Genomic DNA, 20,488 nt, shown 5'->3' with positions numbered 1-20,488 from the left:
ATTAAGCCATTTTTACTTGAAAAGGGCTACATCAATACCCTATTATAGATTTAGTTGCTCATGCTGGTACTGGGATGGTGTTCTATCATGTTCATCTTTTATTCAACTCTTCAAGCCTCCAAGAAGATCTTTCTGTGAATTATTTCTCTAAAACCAAGCACACATTTCTCTTGAAGTTTGAGGCCTATTTATAGTAAATTCTAAACCCTAGGAGCTCGGGGAGTCCTAGAAATGTTGGATTTTCATCCCCTAGTCGAATTAGGAGACCTAGGCTAATTTTTAAAACAATTCCGCGTTTCTGTCCTGCAGATCACCCTGCGTGCGCTCGAGCCCAAGGAATGGTGCGCTCGAGCGTAGTGCTGAGTGTGATCGAGTGCAGGTGTGATTGAGCCCAATGGTGCTAAGCTCAATCCCTCTTGCTGCCAATGCTCCCTAAAGTGTGTCTTAAGCCCAAAATCAATGGAATTTCTTGCATCTTTATTTAGAACCTGAAAAATAATAAAATAACACAAAATCAAACAAATAACAATGCTAAGGAATTAACATATAGGAGTTAAGGGGCTTGAATGTGCAACATTCGGCGCTTATCATAGATGTAGGTTGATAAATTGAGTGTTAAAATAAGTCTAAGGTTTCGGTTGTTTGGCTCATATTCTAGTTGGTTACTATCATTATTAGTGTTCTTTTTTTCCTTCCAAGAGACGTTTGGTGTTGAATTCTAGGCTTTCTAATCACTGTAGTTCGAGAAGTTTAAAAATCTTATTCAATCTAGCACTTTGGGGATGCATTATACTGCCAGAAATATCTTCCGTAGTTCTTGTACTTGTGGATGGCTGGTCTTAGTGGGACAACTAAACCCAACTATCCACGGACACATATGATCATCTTGAGTAACAACCTATCCTTGAATGATGTCAGCATCAGTCAAAGTTGTAAATTCTTGGCGATAAGGGAGCAATTTCCAGGGTATTGTTCTTAACTACTACTCCTGAGGCAACTCATGTTCTATTTGTTTGGCACCTGTCATGGTGTCAATTATTTAGTGGAGACTGGCCCCCTCACGCATCAGTTGCCTAAGATAGAAGCGCTATGTATCTTATACTTCATGTCATGATTTTTGGTCCTTGATTAGGGAAAAAAGTAATGGGCTTCAATGAAACAACGGTAGATTAGCTTTGTGCTTCATAGAAAATGTCTCATGATGGTCAAGCACTTGTTATACGGGTTAAATATATATTTTTTTAATTTTCTTGATCTTTTGTCTTTTTTGGGTTCAATGTTTTTCTTGTACACTTCATGTGTACTTAGGTTGCACCCGTTTGCTCTTAATAAATTTTGAATGCTTATTAACAAATGATACATTGGTTATGTAGATAGTCTTCAGAAATATATAATTGATAATTAGATGTGTCTAGTGAAAATTTTGTAAATCTTTCCTTTGGAAAGCACAACAGCTTTTCACAAACAAGGACAATCTCTTAGTAGCACATAGAATTGGGAAAGGTCAATCACTTGAGGAGAGTCCTCTTTGCAAGTGGTATTTATATACAATATGTATCAAATAAAAGAAAGGATGAGCTTGTATGGCTTCATAGTACTATGCTTGAGCCCTGAAAGGCATGTAAGCCATAGGCTTTTGCAATTGGGCCTATATGTTTAGTGAGGGGGTATGGATTTTTTTATATAGAGGAGATCAGAAGACACTATTCTTGTTGAAATGAATCTCAGAGAAACCTTCCCATTCGCAAAGCATGTAGAGAGTCAATTTTCTGGTTGGTTTTGATTGATTTGGTTCAGTTTTAGGCTGACACATATGGTGTTGCACCCTTTTTTTTTTAATTTATTTATTTATTTATTTTATAACATAGGAGAACTTTACTCAGATTAATTGCACGTCGCAAACGCATACTGTACAATAATCCTCACCGTTAATCAAACTCTTACGTGTAACTGACCTCACCCGCCATAACCAGTTACCAGGTAACCCAAGAGCTTTCACCCCTGGCGGGCGAAGCAGTTTATCCTCATGCCCAGGAGGCAAATTGGTGTTGCACCCTACTTGTTGCAGAATTGTTGATGATTAGTTTTAGGATCTTACTCCCTGAAAGGAATAGTCAGTGTGGAGAAATGATTGCTTAGGACCAGCAGTGTCGGAATGGGTACTATAGAAAGTGATTGGTTTTTGTCATCATTTGGGATTGTCATGCGAAGGGGAGCTTATGGCTTTGTTTACAACCATTGAGGTTTCGGTTATTTATGAAGCCAAAGCCTCTATCTTGGATGAATGAGGGAGACAAGCATCTAAGGGTTTGCAGTCTTGTGCGGAGTTTGTGGGGTTGCTAACATGTAGACTAGTACTGTTTAAATTTTAAAAGGGCTTCCGGTGGGATTCTGATTTATGTGGGATAGGAGGGTGGTTGGAAAAATTGAAGAGTGTGTGGGCAAGTTTAGTTCCTTCAGAAATGTTGATAATCGTTTTACATGGGCTTTGGCCGGTGTCTCTGGACCTAATTTTGATTGGGATTGAAGATTTCTATGGGATGAGTTGGCTGGATTACTTTTTTTTTTTTGATAGGTAATAAGGAGTTTTATTGAAAAAGAAAGAGAGAAGAAAAAGCGGCTCTAAAAGAAGAAACCCCAAAGCACACCCACAAAAGCCCACGAAAGGAACCCTAAAAAACATCCGAAAACCCCCCCCAAAGGGGCGCAACCCTAATGCACAAGAAGTATAAAAGGAGAGCGCCTAGGAACACCCACAAGAGACCCAAGCTCACAAGGAGCACCCACAAAAGACCCAAACAGACTACATCCCAATAGTCTTGCCCTTCTTTCCCTGAATAGGCCCACTAGCTATACCATAATTAATGGAGCTCTCTAAGTTTAGCAGCTCTCTCTTGCCCTTCATCCAAGGTCTCCTCCCTTCAAAGTCCCGCATCACCTCCTGCATCCTCGCCAACTCCTCAGTGCCATTCGGGGGGAGTGCAACCTTATTAGCCCGACGTGTTTGCCATAGTGCATTATGGGAGATTTTAATGTCACTCATTTTCCTATCAAGAGACAGGGACCCAACTATGATGAAATTCGCAGATTTCATTTTTGACTAGGGTCTCATGGATATTCGTCTTGTTGGTGATAACTTCACGTGGTCAAACAATCAAGGGCCTCCTTGGTCTAGAATAGAAAAATTTATAGTTTCTTCTTATCGGGAGGCCTAGTTTCTGAAAGTATCACATAAAAGATTGCAAAGAGTTCTCATATAACTTCCCTATCCTTTTGGACTATGGAGACTTTCATGGAGGTAAAAGGTATTTTAAGTTCGAGAATATGTGGTTGAAATAATGGTGGACTTCTTGCCACTTTCAAGGTTCTCTAAGTTTCATTTTGGCTTGCAAACCAAAGGCCATGAAAGTAGATTTAAAAGTCTAGAACGGGGAGGTGTTTGGCAATGTAGAGAGACAGGACAAAAAAACTTCTTTTGGATGAAATTTGAGATCTTGATCTTCTAGAAGAAGAGATAGCTTTATGCGATGAGGAGAAAGTGAGAAAGGCTAAAGCTATAAATGATCTGTAGAGGTCTACTCTTATAGAGGAGTGAGTTGGAGGCAGAAATTGAGGGCTTTGTGGCATAAAAAGGGTGACAAGTGCACAAAATGTTTTTCACCGAGTGGCAAACTCGATAGAAGAAATAATTCCATTGAATCTTTGATGGTTAATGGTTTAGTTTCTATAGATCATACTAAGATTAGAGAACACATTGTTCGGTTCTATGATAGTTGGTATATTGAATAGTATAGTTGACCCAAATTGGATGGCCTTTCTTTTGATTCCTTCGGTGAGGTTTTAGGCTAATTAGTTGGAGAGGGTGTTCGATGACGACAAGGTCTTTGAGGTGGTGAAAGCCTTAATGAATGGCTTTCTATGGCTTTCTTCCAAGCTTGTTGGAAAGTCTTAAAAGAAGATATAATGAATGTTTCCTAGGATTTCCATGCTAGAATAAATATTAACTTAGCTAAATCAGAATTGGGACCTGTTGGTAATGTCCATAATGTAGAAGATCTGCCACTCCGCGTAGCATAACCCAAGACATTTATTGAGAAGATAGTCTATTTGGGATGGCATTTATTGAGAAGATAGAGTGTTGTATGGCTGACTTGAAGTGGCTGTACTTGTCTGAGGGTGGTAAGATTACATTGGTTGAGAGCACACTCTCTAAATTGCTTACTTATTTTTTATCTCTTTTCCCCCTCTCGTCGGGCATTGCCAATCGTATACAGAAGCTTTATCAGGATTTCTTGTGGGATGGTAATGATGAAGAGATCAAATTTTATTTGGTAGGTTGGAACAAGGTTTGTTCTCTGATTTCTAAGGGGGGTTGGGGTTCTTTACTTTGTTCTTCGATCAGCTGTATTCCATCAAATTGAAACAAGATGGTGTAGAACAGCTTTATGGGATCCCTTCCAAGAGGGGGCGGTTTGAGGTTGAACGTTCTATAATGTTTTAATCCCTCATGATAGCACTCCTTTTCCTTGGAGGTATATTTGGCGGAGTAAGGCCCATTTAAGAGTGACATTCTTCGCTTGGTCGACTGCTTTAGGTAAGATCCTCACTTTGGATAACTTAAGAAAGCGGCATATCGTTAAGTTATCCAAAGTGAGGATCTTACCTAAATGCGGAGACCTTCTCCGTGCAAGAAACGCCGGGACTGTTTTGGGTCCGTAAATGCTTTTTACTGTCCTCCTGAGGTGCAGTAGGGGTATTGGTTATTAGGGCTGATGCTGGGCTATTGTGGCTTTAGTTTTGGGTTCTTTTTTGGGTTTATTCTGTTTGGCTATGGCTTCTTGTTGGGCCTATTGGGTTGGCTTCTTGTTGGGCCTCTTGGGTTGGGTCTTCTTGGGTTGTGTTTATGGGTTTTGTGTTGGGTACCTATGTATACTCTCTTGTGTACTTAGAAGCGTATTGCGTTTTTTTTTTTTATATATATATAACATTACTTACAAAGAAAAAAAAAAATTAAATTTATCGTTTAGAAAGCGGCATATCATTGTGGTTGATTGGTATTGCTTGTGTAAGAAAAGTGGGGAAACCGTTGATCATCTTTTACTCTTTTGTGAGTTAGCCAGTGGCTTATGGAACTCTATCTTCGGCTTTGTTCGGCCTAGCTTGGGTCATGCCTCGTTGAATGAGAATTTTCTTCATTTGTTGGAAAGGGAAGTTTGGTAGCCCTCAAAGTAAAAGTTGTTTGGAAGATGCTTCAGCTTTACTTGATATGGTATATTTGAAGAGAAAGAAATGATGGAAGCTTTGAATATAGAAAAAGGGTAGCAGAGTTAAAGGCCTTCTTCAATTCCCTTTCTAGTGGATAACTACCTATGATTGTTTTCATATTTGTAGTTTCCATGACTTTTTTTTATTATCTTTTATCTTTTTCTGGTTAGGTGCTTCTCTTGTATACGTCCTCTGTACTCAGGTGCACCCTTTTGTTTTTAATGAAACTCAATTTCTTGTTAAAAAAAATTGGAGAGAGAAACAATCTAAGTTTTTAATATTGTGGGTGGACAGTGATGGAGTTAAAGTTCTTCAAAACTCTTTACTGTCAGCCGGTTATGATTGTTTACATATTTATAATTTTCCTGATTTTTTTGATCTTTTGTCTTTCTGGTTTGGTCTTTCTTTCTCTTGTATATTTTCTGTGTACTTGGATTGCGCTCTTTTGCTCTTAATAAATTTCAATTAAAAAACAAAAAGAAGGATCTTACATTTCTGGGCCTTGATGTATTGAAATAGAATATCTAAGCCTATAATGCAATATACTTTTGCATTCTTCCTAGTGCTCAAGACCGTGCAGTAGTTTTCCTCTTTGTTTCTATCTGAGAAATTTAAGCATCTATTTCTCCTAGTTTCATAATGTTAATATTAAGATTAAGGTGTTCTATAGTCAATGTTTTTCTAGACAAATTTTATATCAAGGACCCCTTTTTTCATGTGTACGTGCTTCTAAGAAAATTTGTCATGCTTATCAGGGTGCTAGTTCTTAATACTTTCCTAGTGTAGATACCATGTCCATACTGTTTTCTTTATTATGCAGGTTCTAAACGGTCTATTAAGTAGGGACAACCAGAAAGAGGGAATTTCTATACCAATTGGAATTATACCTGCTGGTTCGGACAATTCATTAGTTTGGACTGTTCTTGGAGTCAGAGATGCTGTTTCTGCTGCTATGGCTATTGTGAAGGTAACTCTTTTCATTGAATTGGATGGTATCAGTTTAGAACTTGCTGGTTATTATAAATAATTTTCTTATGACAGATATGACAACCTGGCAATTCACTTTAATGCAATCCTCTTTAATTATTCATTTGGTTGTCATTTGTCAAACAATGCCATTATAGTGATTATAGTGACTGCTATTATCACTGTTTTAACTTTTATTAATTTTTTCGGTTTGATTGATGAGTTACATACACATCCAGTTGGTCTTTAACCCACAACTCCAACCTCCACCCCGTTCTTACCAGGGGAGGATGTGCCAATTGAGCTACAGCTCATTGGCATGGTTTTATCTTTGTTATCATCATTCATCATTTCATGGTATGGGTCCTTTAATATTATTTATATGTTGTCCTCTCTTGTTAGGGTAGGGATACCCTAATAAATGGAGAAACATGTTTGAAATGACAATATTTTTAACAAACACCTAACTACACCTATGCTAACACACAGTGAAAATAAAATACAAAGATAGAAAGAATCTAGGTGTCTGGGAAAGCCAAGACAGAAAGTATGACATAACCTTGTCGGATTCTATAAATGCATAATTATCATCAGCCCAACCTGGAGTGTTTACACAACTAATGTAGTAACAACTGCCATAAACCATTGTTTGGCACTCATTATTGATCATTCTGCATTAGTAATCAACTGTGAGAATGATGGGAGAGGGTAGTAGTACAGGTGTCAGATTATTTCACCACAAAGGAGCAATGCTATACAGCACAACTAGGTTGGATTTCTGAAAGATATATTTGACTTAAATTTCCCAAAAGATGGTCACCGTTGCCATCAATACTCTTGATTTTTTTTTTAAAAAAAAAAAATAAGTAATTGAAATATCATTAAATAGTGAAAGACACAACCCAGGTACATATGAAGTACACAATAGAAATACCTAAGTAAGAGAAGAAAAGAGAACAAAGAAATAATAAAAGCTAATCACAAACGGAACTAAAAACGCAGGTGTCCAAATATACAAAATACAAAGTATTAATAAGCTCCACCAACATCCTCGTGGTCCTCAAAACTTCTATCTTTGTGTTCCCTCCAGAGACATCACAAAAGACAAGAAGGCATCATCTTCCAAATAGCAGCATTTTGAGAGCTACCACACATCCACCAACAAGCATACAAATCAACTACTCTTCTAGGCATAATCTAAGAAAGCCCAAAATGACTGAAAAGTGCGCTCCATAATGCACAAGTTACCTCACAATGGAGAAGAAGATGGTTCTCGGATTTTCCATCCCTCTTGCACATATAATACCAATCAACTACAATGACATGCCTCTTCTTTAGATTGTCCATGATAAGAATCTTTTTTAGGGCTGCCAACCAAGCAAAAAAAGTGGCTCTCAATGGAACCTTGGTTCACCAAATACTCTTCCAAGGAAAATGAATGCCACCATTACAAACAAAGACCTTATAGAAGGAGCTAACAACAAGCAACCCCTTTTTAGAGGGGATCCACCAAAGCTTGTCATCACCTTCCCGTCTTTCTCTAATAGAGTACAACAAATTAAAAAATGAGGCGAAGACATTCACCTCTCAATCATGAGTTGCTCTAACAAAACTTACATTCCACTAATTGGATCCACCAGAAAGTTTTGAATGAGCTACTTCGGAAGCAAGCAAAACAGGTTGGCGTGTCAGATTCGGGTCGACCAGCTTGACCCGCCGACCCATTTAGGGTTATCCCAAACATGACCCGTTTAGCTAAAAGGGTCAAACAGGTCAACCCGAACACAATACGCTAAATTACTACGTAACACGAACCATGTGACCTATTAGTTAACGAGTTGCGTCGGGCAGACACAAAACGACCCAACCCTGATTTTTTTTTTCCCTATGTTGCAATCATTTCAAAATAACAAAGATTGGATATAAGAGGAATCAGAGACATTGAGTTTAAGAACTGAAACAACAAAATCAAGAAAATGATGATGGGAAGAAGCACAACACCGATAGAGTCCTCCCCATGCAAACCTGCCATCAACTCCATGGCTCTCTCTGATCACTGCAACCACAATTTGTCCAACATGGAGTTGGGTTCTCTTATGGCCGTCTTGTCAAAATCTCCATCACCCACTTGCAAAGGCTCCTCCTCTAGCCCTCGAGACTCCAAAGCTTGCTCTCCAAAACCAGAAATATTATGCTCTCAAGTCCCCATTGAGTTTTCCAATGTGAGAAACCAATGGAGAGACCGAGAGAGAGGGAGAGCAAGAGATCGGAGACGAATGTTTGCAGTCGACGAAGATTGAGAGAGAGAGGGAGTATGGTCTGGGAGAGCGGTGTTGTAGATTGAGAGACAGAAGACTGAAGAGAACCATTTAGGACTTTAGGGAAACTTAAAATTTACTTTATATATATATATATATATATATAACGGGTCAACACACGGGTTCACGTGTTGACCCGTGTGACACGTTTATTAAACGCGTCATAAATGGGTTGACTCGTTTATGACCCGAACCCATTTAACCTAAACCCTAACCCTAAAACTACGTGTCGTGTTCATGTCGGGTTCGCAGGTTAAATTGTTAGCCCTACACTACACCACAGATCATGCTAGAAACTCATCTCGGTGCCGTCTCCCACCTAAAATCTGGTGTGACTTGCAAACGACCCCCTACCCTTCCTGATATTTGTCCATCACCCCACCCCATATGACCCAAGCGGTTCATTGGAACACTATCACCCTACAAACTACCAAATTTATAGTCAACCGCAACTCTCCACCACGCCTCTCTCTCATGCACATACTCTAATCAAGAGTATCAATGGGTGGCCACCATCGATACTCTTGATTATAAATCAAAGATGTATAGGGGTCATTAGTATGGCTTGCAAAGGAGGTTATCAGCCAAAAACTACCACTTTTTTTTTTTTTTTCTTTCTAGAAAGAATAGCATAACTGGCAAGAAAATGTACATACTTCTACAACCGAATCTAGAATTTACATAAAGATGGAGGAATATGATTGATTGATCAACACACTTGCAGAAACATTTGGAATTTCTAGGAACTACTTGTGTTTTCTGGGAATATGCAGATACATGGTGAATTGCCACCTTGGTTAGATTCTTAGCATGTTTGACGCCTTTTAATGTGATTATATTACTTTTAAAAAAAGTTATGGGGTTCTCTCTCTCTCTCCTGGTCGTGAGAGGATGATTGAGGGGTAGATGTGGGTTGTCTTCTTGTGGGTGTCATTTTGTTTAGTGGGACTTAAGGGCGGCGGAGAAGTGTGTGGGGGTTTTCGTTTTCGTTTGTAGTTTTTCTTTTTGGGTTCTTGCGGGTGTCTTTGGCTAGGTTTTCCCTGCTCTTTTTGCTCTTTTGTTTGGTGGTCCTTTTGTATACTTCCTGTGTACTTTAGGGGCATCTTACACTTTCTATAAATTTCTGATTACTTATAAAGAAAAAAACTATGTAATCTAGTTTTGTCCACTACTTGACGTAGCGGAAGACTAAAGTAACTAACCAAAGAACAACGTCTTTGATTATGCAAGGAGAAGTATCTTTGTCTTCTACCCAAAAGATAAAAACAAGCTCGCAGGCTAAAAGAAAGATAAAACTCCGCAAAGTATTTGAGAGAAAATTTTCTAATTTGATAATGATTCAATGAATTGGTTTTACATAATAAGCTAGGCTATTTATAGGAGATAAATACTTGTAGAGAAAGTAAACATAATCCTAGTAGTAATAGTAAACCTAATCTTAGTAGCAATAGGAAACCTAATCCTAATAAGGAAAGGAAAATAATTAAAGCAAATCTAACCTTATTAAGGAAAGGAAATAAAGTCATAATAAAATAAAATAAAATCCTAATATAAAATTGACAATCAGCAAGAATCGTGAAAAATCTTTCTTTTTGTACTTTCATTGTTTGAGAACGAATAAAATTATGATAAAGCGCCACTACTCCAATATTATTTTTGATATTTTTCTTTTTTCGTTTTTACCGAAAATATAGGTAAATATCGTCCTACATCAGACACCCCCACTTGAAAAAAACTCGTCCTCGAGTTTCCTTCGGGATATAGTACGAGAGGCTCCTCTGAAGAAAGGTACTTGGAGAAATCTGCATAAATAGCATCAAGATACAATTTTTCCTTTTCGTTTACTTCCATAAAAATTCCTCCAAGGATTTCTTCATGGATGTCATCTTCAACTTCATCGTTTTCTTCAAAATAATCTTCAATTTTTGTGGTGATAGTGATGAGTTGCACCTGTGGTGGAGGAGGTGGTGGTTATTCTTCCACTGGTGTAGTCATTGGAACAAATAGTTGTTGCTACACAAATTGTTTCTCTGACAACAACTCCACTTTTTCAACCAATTTAACAACCTTTTTTTGATAAGTAATAAGAAGTTTTATTAAAAGCGTAAGGCGCCCCAACGTACACTGGAAGTATACAAGAGAAAACACCTAACTAGAAAAAGAAAAAAGAAAGCCGTAGCTCACCCACAAAAGAACCCCAACACATCCACCCAAAAACCCTCATAAACAAAAACCCAAAGAAGCCCAAAACCCTCAAAACAAACACGAATCGTTACATCCCAATAGTCTTGCCCTTCCTTCTCCGAGGAGACGCGCTAGCAATGCCCTAATTAATAGAGCTTTCTAAATTTAACAGCTCTCTCTTGCCCTTAGCCCTAGGTTGTGCGACCTTTATTTCCCGAAGGAAATTCTCTATCACCTCATTCAGCAACACCAACTTCTGATCATCTTCATCGCCATCCAGCCCCTGATTAGGATGATCGGGGGATAGCTTCCCATTGCGTGCTACCTGATTTGCCCGACGAAAATCCTCCTCCATGACCTTCAAGCTCGCCATATGCGGATCATCGTCCTTTACACCTGCCCTCATCCACTCAATCAGCCACTTTTGGGGTTTGGTCAAACCATTTTCACCAGTTATGGTGTCAGAAATGCCTTTGATCCTAGGCTGTGCAACCTCCACTTCCGGAACAAAATTCCCTTTCTCCATCGAACTTATGCCCCTCATCGGATTAGTGTCCTTAGGAACAGGCTTCAATGTTTCACCATAATTAACAATTTAACAACCTCCACATCCTTTTCACCACAATTAATATTCTCTTCATAGGTTGAGTACCTATTTGGAGATTTATGAATATAGTTACGAATAGGTCGAATGTGACTTCCATCAATGTTTCTATGATTTCGAAAGGAACCCATCTGCATACGTTCAAACGTCTCCCATAACTAGCATATCTCATGTTGCACTGTTTACCGAAACTCTTGAAATTCGGCTCTCCAAGGAGCCTCTGATCGCTTGATGTATCACTAGTAGTCGAATCTCGAAACAACATCTCTCTCATGAACAGCGTCGTTATAGATGTTGTTGTAGTACAAGTTGGCCATCGAATCCGGATAACACCGGCTTGGATACCCCATGAATTTGGCTCTCGAAAGAGCCCTTTCCTTACAAGCGGTGTTGTTGGAGAAGTTTGTCACCGTTACGCTAATTGGCCACGATCAGGATAAAGTCTGCTCTTATACCAACTGATGTAGCGGAAGACTAAAGTAAGTAAGTAACTAACCAAAGAGTAGTTTATTTGATTCTGTAAGGGGAAGCGTCTTTATCTTCTACCCAAAAGTTAAAAACAAGCTCACAGACTAAAAGAAAGATGAAACTCCGCAGAGTATTTGAGAAAATTTTCTGATTTGATAATGATTCAATGAATTAGTTTTACATAATAAGCTAGCCTATTTATAGAAGAAAAATACTTGTAGAGAATGTAAACCTAATCCTAGTAGCAATAGTAAACCTAATCCTAATAAGGAAAGGAAAATAATTAAAGCAAATATAACCTTATTAAGGAAATGGAATAAAGTCCTAATAAAATAAAATAAAATTCTAATATAAAATTGACAATCAACAAGAATCGTGACAATCTTTCTTTTTGTACTTCCATTGTCTGAGAACGGGTAAAATTCTGATCAAACGCCATTGCTCCAGTATTATTTTTGATATTTTCCTTATTTTCGTTTTTACTAAAAATATAGGTAAATATCGTACTACATCACTACTGCCCATTAAATGTGACCTTTGACGTAATGGAGAATGTAAAATCCCCTTAAAAGTTATGTATGAAAAGGGGGTGGGGGGGCGCGAAACAGCTGCAGCCAAATCCAAGCACATGGATTCTCACTTGCTGGACAAGAGCCAAACAGAATTTTGGGTCAAACCAGTTGTAATGTTCTAACAATGGCACCACCTGGATCTACAATGTAACTGTTCTTTTTTTGTTAGCGTGAAAGTATCCTTTGTTAGATGGCCCAAATGAAGCCCTTTCTAGGTCTTTCTGTGAATTGGAAATTATTCATGATATTGTTGATCTACAATGAGAAACAAAGTCTGCTAGTGTGCTGGGCAATTCTTAGCACCAACTTCAAAGATTTTATTAGGACTTAAACTTGTTTCTACCTGAAGTTTTTATAAATGATTGGAACTGATTTCTTCTCTACTTGGGAAGAATAATCTTGCCCAATCTTGCCCAGCTGGTTTTATTCTGTGCAAAAGTGTGAAAAATATTGAACTTCATAAGAATTTTGCTGACTTGTGTTGATGTAGCAACTTCTTCTTTCCCATTTGCTGATGTTTTTGCTGCTTTATAGTTCGATAGATTGCACATCACTGATGAATATCAATATCAAAATGGCTTGAATTTCAGTGATTTATGATAATTGACGATGAGTTTCAATTTTGGTCGCATCATTTTTAACCTTTCATACCTATTGTTACTTAAAAATTGGAAGCTACCTAATTATTAGGTTTTTTTTTTTTTTTTTTTTTTTTTTCCTTCAAATTCTGAGCTTTTAGAGATTCGGATTTTTAACTTCTTGTCTGTAATGTTGTTATAGACCTTTGGTGAAAATGCATTAAACCTTCTCAGTGAATTTCTTTTGTTGGTCTCAGGGAGGTCTTACCGCTACAGATGTTTTTGCTGTTGAGTGGATTCAGAGGGGTGTTATTCACTTTGGGATGACAGTCTCATACTTTGGCTTTGTTAGTGATGGTAAATCATGATACTTGGAATGGCATTGTTTTAGATCTTGACTTGTATTGCAGTCAATTAATTTCCCATTTCCCCTATATTCCAAGTAGCAAACTAAGTGAAATAAAGCACATTCACTATTTTGGCTATAGAATTACTTGCCTTTTGTTTTCTCATCTTTCTGGATGATCTGTATTTGGATTTTCATGTTCGTTGCTGCTTGCTTTCTAGTGAAGTTTGACGAAGAAATGCTTTATCGCTCATGCTTTTGAAGTTTCAGATGTGTAAGCATGTCTCACACTTGAGGTTGCTTATGTCAGGCATTTACCTTATGAGTATTCATAAGCTTGCTTTATTTGTTGAAAAAAGAATTGGTGAATCAATTTTGTGGTTATATTTCACATTATGCTTAATTAGGTCCCAAGATAAGGTAAGAAAAGGGAGATATTGATTGTTTATATTCTAGACAATGACCTTTCAACAATGCTAAAATGAACCTATTAGAGTGATGATTAATTTTGATGCTGTTCCATTTGGGAGCTTGAGATCTTGTGATTTTTGCTTTAAATCTAGTCAATGGTATGAAACAATGTCTAAGCTACTTTTGTTTTTGTAATGTTGCATGTAAGACCTGTGTTCATCCTATTAAAAATAAAAATGTAAGTTTAATTGCAGTTTCCTGTATTATCTAGATGGTTATACTTTTATCAAAATATTTATTCAAAATGAACATATATAATCTTTTGATGTGAACAAAATAAGACATAAGATTACGCTTTTATATTTGTGTATCCTGATGCCTGGCCTAATAAATGTGTCTTTTTATTTTTTTTAAAGTAATAGAATTCATTAAAAAGTGTAGAAGCGTAACCCAAGTACACAAGAAGTATACAAGAGAAACACACCACATTAAGCAGGACAACCATCTTCCACAACTGCACAATGAGAACTGCCAAACTGCCCTCTCCAACTGGCGAGGCCTTTTACCACTCTTCTAGGCATGACCTAATCTAACTCAAACATGCTGAAAATAATATTCCATTAAGCACTAACAATCTTGCAGTGGACCAAGAGATGATCAATGGATTTCTCACTCTTCTTGCACATACAACACCAATCTACCACCAGGATGCAAGATATGCCTCTTCCTTGGGTTATCCATAGTGAGGATCTTCCCCAATGCTGCCAAATAACCTTATTCTGTCAAATACTCTTCCAAGAGAAAGGAATAGCATGGGGAAGTAGGACACTAGGACATTGTAGAATGATTGACATCAAACAACCCTCTCTTGGAACGGACCCAACAAAGATAATATTGCTTCTCTCTCCAAATTATGTGTCTATTGTTCCTAATTCTGGTCACTTTACATCTTCTATTGTCTATTAAATCATACAACACAGTGACGTGTGCACAGTGACCTTTGTATACAGTGACGTCTTCTTCTGTTAGTGTAAAAAGCTGTTACTTCTTAAGAGCCATGACAGCCTTCTGTTTTCCGAGTAATGTTAATTTTCTATTTATTAAACATGTAAACATAATTGAAATTCTATTTTAGCATAGTTCCCAGACCTGATATTTTATGCTAGCCTTTTTACGTGCAGGCATACTCCCTTGTTACACTATCCCATTTAATTGATGTCTCCAAGATGGGAGACTTATTCCTACTGTAATTTACTAATTTTTGTTTGGCATGCAATGCTTGTAATTAATGCAATAAGTTGGTGTTGTCAAGAACATGCCACCATGTGTTCTCCTTTGATATTCTTTAATTAGCTTGAGTGCATTTTGATACATTAGTTTAGGTTTAATGATAGACTTAGAGGAGAAACTGGAATATGATTACCAAGTAAATATTTGTTGGAATGAGTTACAGTTAATGATGATGCATTATATGTATGGTACAATATATTCAATTGCTGGTGGAGTATTTATTGTTCATTTGTCCGTATTTCCAATTTGTTGCAGTGTTGGAACTTTCTGATAAATATCAGAAGCGATTTGGTCCTTTGCGTTATTTTGTTGCGGGATTTCTCAAGTTTTTATGCTTACCAAAGTACAGCTATGAATTGGAATATCTTCCAGCATCAAAAGAGGACCGGGAAGGAAACTTATCAGCTGAGCGGGAAGTAGTTGACATGTCAGAACTGCACACAGACATTATGAGGAGATCAAGCAAGGATGGCATCCCCAGAGCCTCTAGTTTATCTAGTATCGACTCAATAATGACCCCTAGTCGAATGTCTGGAGGAGACTTGGATACAACCTGTAGTAGCACTCATGCCAGCACTGAACCATCTGAGTATGTGCGTGGCCTAGATCCAAAAGCGAAACGCCTGTCATCTGGGAGAAACAATGTAACAGCAGAGCCCGAAGTTATTCATCCTCAGATTCCTCTATCAGCGACTCCAAACTGGCCAAGGACCAGGTCGAAGTCGAGGACCGATAAAGGATGGACTGCATTGACTGCCACAAATGACGCCTCTAGATGTTCTTGGGCCAATGCTGCAACAAATGATAAGGAGGATATTTCATCAACACTATCTGATCCAGGTCCAATATGGGACACTGAACCAAAGTGGGATAGTGAGCCTAATTGGGATGTAGAAAATCCAATTGAATTGCCAGGACCATCTGATGATGTAGAAACAGGAGTGAAAAGGGAAGTCATGCCTCGATATGAAGATAAATGGGTTGTTACAAAGGGGCAATTTCTTGGCATTCTGGTTTGCAACCATGCATGCAGAACTGTTCAAAGTTCTCAGGTGGTGGCACCAAAAGCTGAGCATGATGACAACACCATGGATATGCTCTTGGTTCATGGGAGTGGGCGACTGAGGCTGTTGAGATTTTTCATACTGCTGCAGATGGGTCGTCACCTTTCATTGCCATATGTTGAATATGTAAAGGTATAAGCATTACTCCAGCAGTACTTTTGGTCTTAATTTTTTTTTTGTTGAGGGGGATTTTAAATCAGAAAAATGACTATGACATTGTATCAAGCTGCATTTCTTAAATTTTACTTTCCAGTTGAAGCAGACTGCTAGCAACACAGTTGTCAGTAGTTTAAATGGAGTAGATTAAGTTGGGTGTAGACCTTTATGGTGCAGTTGCATGTTGGCAGATTTTTCCAGTCCCCCTTACAATCCAAGACCTCAGCCAAGGCTTCTCCCTTTGCATGTTCTGTCGTTGCATAAAGTACTGCACGACATGTACACTGGGGGGAGGGGGTGAACATGGGATTTTATGTGTATTCCTTGTGTAGGAGCATGATCCTTAGCAGTACATCAATTTGGTTTGGCACGATATAACTCAAGTTTCCATTTGATTGCAGGTAAAGTCGGTGAAGATTAAACCAGGAAAGCACACTCACAATGGCTGTGGCATTGATGGTGAGCTTTTTCCCCTTAATGAGCAAGTAATTTCTTCTTTGCTTCCCGAACAGTGCAGACTTATTGGTCGCTTCCCTGGACATCATGTATAAAAAAATTGTGCCTTCTTTTTGAATTCTTTGATGGCTTCTTGGGACGTCATTGCTTTGTCAATTGTGGTTGTGGAATATAGAGAAAGCACCCATATAGCAGATTAGAATACCTTTTGCTGTATTTTGTTAGCCTGCTCGCTATTGCACCATTGAACAGCTGAGGTCCTTGTAAATTTTTTGTTCGGTTATGTGGTTGTTCATTTGTTTCATTCCTTCTACTCTCATGTATCTTTGCCCTTCGTTTGCTGCCTTGTGGAAGCAGCTCAATGTGTTGCAACTTCTGGGTTTTTTTTCTTCTTCTCATTTTCCCCCCTGTGATCGTCTTCAAAATGATCTGGAGATATTTGTTTTGTAAAGCATTTGGTTATTGATTCACCATTTCTCTTTATCTGCTTCTTCAAGATGTCGCAGATATCTGTCAGTTTATATATAGATACACGGATTAATGCAATGTACCAACTTTTCATTTGGTCCCTCTGTCCACTATTTGTAAAGAAAAAAAGTTTCATCCAGATGAAAAATTGGTACATAGCATTACTCAAATACATGTGCGCAGACACACATTCCCATCAGCTCCACCTTCCAGAATTGAAGCATAGTTATATATGGCGGTGTTGTCGTGCACCATGTATAAGTGTGCACGGTGCACCATGTGTTCAAGTGTGGCACTTATGTTTGAATTATATTTTTAGTTGACCCATTCCCAATAGTTCTACGGTTGGCTCTATCACTTTTGTTTTTTTATTTTCTTGTAATTTCCCCTTTCCCTTCCCCTTCATTGAAAAAAAAAAAAAAAAAATCAAAAACGAAAGGAAAAGCGGGTAGTGCATGATGCAGTTGAAGGGTTTCACTTCTTACTGGAGCTCTTTCTTTTCTTTTTTTCTCTTTTGGGGGAGGTGCTAGCCGTTTCCGGTATCTTCATTTTTTTTTTTTTTTTAATATATATATTTAACTTCTTTTAATTTTTATTTTTTTTAAATTTGTCTTTCTTTCTTTATTTATTTATTTTATCCCTGCTATATAAGTAATTAATCATAGTTTTTCAGCTCGAGTGGTAACAATGCCAGGAAAAAATAGTGTGTTTCGTTTTCATCCACTGTCCATAAGAGTTGGAGAAAGAGGGACGGCTTCTGCCTTTCATTCCTCATCTACTAAGATTTTTGTCGATTGTTTACTGTTACTGAAAGAGAGAATAATAAAACTAAAATGTACTGAGATTTAAGGCATGCAAAGTAATCTTTAGGTGGAACATTCATATTTTAGGGGACTCAACTACTCTTATTATCATAATCTTTAAATAAGAAGATCATGAGCCCAGAGGAAAAGGATTTTCATTTTCTTTTTCATTAAATAATTAAGAGAACGACAAAAAAAAAAAAAGGATGAAATTTATAAACTTGAAGATAGAATTCAAAGTTAGAAAATGATCAAGGTATTTATAATAGAGATTTATGAAAATAACATTTGTCCGTAGAACATATGATTCTCATATGGGTTTTTAAAAATACACATAAAAATTACGCATTTTAAAGATAAATGGCAGCTTAAAAACTGAATTAGATTTTTTTGTTTAACTTAATTAAAAAATAAATAAATAAATAAATCTAAACTTGAAAAACATCTCTTACATAAGAGGTGTTGCTGGGCGTGGGCGTGGGGACCATATAAAATGATACTTATCTTTGTTTAATCTTAGGATAAATAAGGGGATATATGAGAAGAGGAAATATAAGAAAGAAACATGTGATGATCACATAGTCACGTGTCCTCCCAGATAGGAACGGGGTTGAGGTGGGATTGTTCCTACTTGCTCGCTAGACTCATGGCAGATATATAGATAGATAGATCATACAGAGAGGAGAAAAAGGAGTTAGTCGAACCATATTTCTCTTCTCATTATTCTAGTTTGCTCGAAGAGGAATGACTACACCCATACCAATTACAGCAGCAGTAACACCCATCATCTCTTCTTCTTTATCATCGTCGTCGTCGTCGTCATCATCATCATCATCCATACACATTAATAGAACCGGCAATGTTTCTATCAAGTCTTCGCCTTCGTTTGCAGTTTCATTTTCATTTTCACCTTGTGTCACTGTTCCCGCCTCAACCTCCAAATAAGAAGAAGAACAAGGATGATTTCTTGCGAGGTCGCCCTCAAATCAGATTCCACGGCCTCTTCCTCTCCTCCGTTGGCAAAGACGATTCATCATCAGCATCAGCAGCGCTACTTGATGAGGCCAAGAAGATCGGAGCCAGGGTTAGGGTTAAAGTGCCTTTGAAGGTGTACCATGTTCCCAGGCTGCCGGAGGTGGATCTGACTGGTATGGAAGGCCAGCTCAAGCAGTACGTTGGGCTCTGGAAGGGGAAGAGAATCTCCGCCAATTTTCCTTACAAGGTCGAGTTCCGTACTGAAATCGAAGGCCGCGGCCCTGTCAAGTTCTTTGCCCATCTCAAGGAGGACGAGTTCGAATATCTCTGAACCGAAAGTCTAGTCGGGCAGTCAAAATTGTTGCACTCTTCTATGTAATCTCCCCGACACCCCCTTTTTTTAATTTTATTTTTAAAAGTCCTATTATTATGTTTTTGTTATAATAATTACTCCTACTTATTAAAGTTGTTGCGCATTTTCGCTTGTTTTGAGAACCAATCTTTGCATAATTAACCTCATTGTTGTTGTTCTCGCAAGTAGATTCCGAGTGCTGAAATTAAGAATTTCTCCACCTTCACCCATTGCATTCTAATTTCTCATTTCTAGATAGACAGCACTCTGCTTGTACCGCTTTCGCTTTGGGAATTGTATGGTTTTACAAGTTTGCTGATTCTACTTCGGACAATACCATGTTTCCTGTGGATGCCTCTTTGCTTATTGGCTATGCTTCTATCAATTGAATTTCTTTTCCTTGATTAATGTAAGCTATGTGATTAATACATTTGAGTTGCGGAATTCTACATAACTCAAATAGTGTCAAACAATTTCATGGATGTGAGCCATGATACTCCAAATAGACGGAAAATACTTTAACCCGTAGTGGCTAAAGGCATGGAAAAAGAACGGTGGAATCTCCACGTCTTTTCAGTTATTTGGGTACAAAACTCGAGCCTGGTGGCTGAAGGTACGAATTAACAAATAGGAGAGACTATATTTTGCTTCAAGAATTGTTAGAAGAGTTAGGGTTTTAACCCTAACTCTTCTAACAAGAATAATCATTTCTTTAGTGTTACTCAGAGAGTTTGTTGGGTCTCAGTCGTCTGATGCAGTAGGTTTCTTGTGTAGACCAAGGTTAACTCTGCCGCACTGTGACTCCTATTGGGTTTTAGGAATTTGATGTAATATTTGGTTGCTCTTGGTTGTACCATAAGCAACATCTAGAAAAGCTATAATTCACCCTCCATGGGATCGACTTGTTGATAAGATCAAAGACTCTAATGATCTTTTCGGGATTTCGTAACAGGTTGGCTGACCATGGAATGCCCTAGTATTTCCCAAGTTCTTTAAGAGATTATTTGTAGCAACATAAGAAAAACATTAATCACATCTGCGGTATCAACCCAAAAAAACTAGTCAATTTGAAGCTTTCTTAAAATTACTTATAAAGCTTAGTTTCATCTAGTAAGTAAGTAACATGGGAATTTAGCACTCATGCATATCTTTTTATAAACTATCCACTATATGTGGGCTACTCATCTTCTTAATATGGGACTAAGGTGTTAA

At 37.9% G+C, this 20,488-nt stretch overlaps 2 protein-coding genes across 3 annotated transcripts in view; both read left to right on the top strand.

The window, feature by feature from the left end:
* The window catches only part of LCBK1 (long-chain base (LCB) kinase 1), a 30,111-nt gene extending 12,950 nt beyond the window's left edge, over window positions 1–17,161 (top strand). For both annotated transcript variants that reach the window (XM_059597030.2, XM_059597029.2), the window contains exons 6-9: window positions 6,086–6,232; window positions 13,213–13,312; window positions 15,258–16,198; window positions 16,624–17,161. In XM_059597030.2, coding sequence (XP_059453013.1) covers window positions 6,086–6,232; window positions 13,213–13,312; window positions 15,258–16,198; window positions 16,624–16,773 — 1,338 coding nt within the window. In that variant the 3' untranslated portion in view covers window positions 16,774–17,161. The remainder of the gene's footprint in view (window positions 1–6,085; window positions 6,233–13,212; window positions 13,313–15,257; window positions 16,199–16,623) is intronic.
* Window positions 17,162–18,522: 1,361 nt separating this feature from the next.
* Window positions 18,523–19,456, top strand: LOC132184581 (ferredoxin-thioredoxin reductase, variable chain, chloroplastic). Its single transcript, XM_059598270.2, is given in 3 exon segments — window positions 18,523–18,874; window positions 18,877–18,954; window positions 18,957–19,456. Coding segments are annotated over 3 exon segments (558 nt in total). The 5' UTR covers window positions 18,523–18,693; the 3' UTR covers window positions 19,256–19,456.
* Window positions 19,457–20,488: the final 1,032 nt, after the last annotated feature.

This window comes from Corylus avellana, chromosome 7 (assembly GCF_965113065.1).
Source record: "Corylus avellana chromosome 7, dhCorAvel1.hap1.2, whole genome shotgun sequence".
Taxonomy (NCBI): domain Eukaryota; kingdom Viridiplantae; phylum Streptophyta; class Magnoliopsida; order Fagales; family Betulaceae; genus Corylus; species Corylus avellana.
This window is presented reverse-complemented; position numbering and strand designations above follow the sequence as displayed.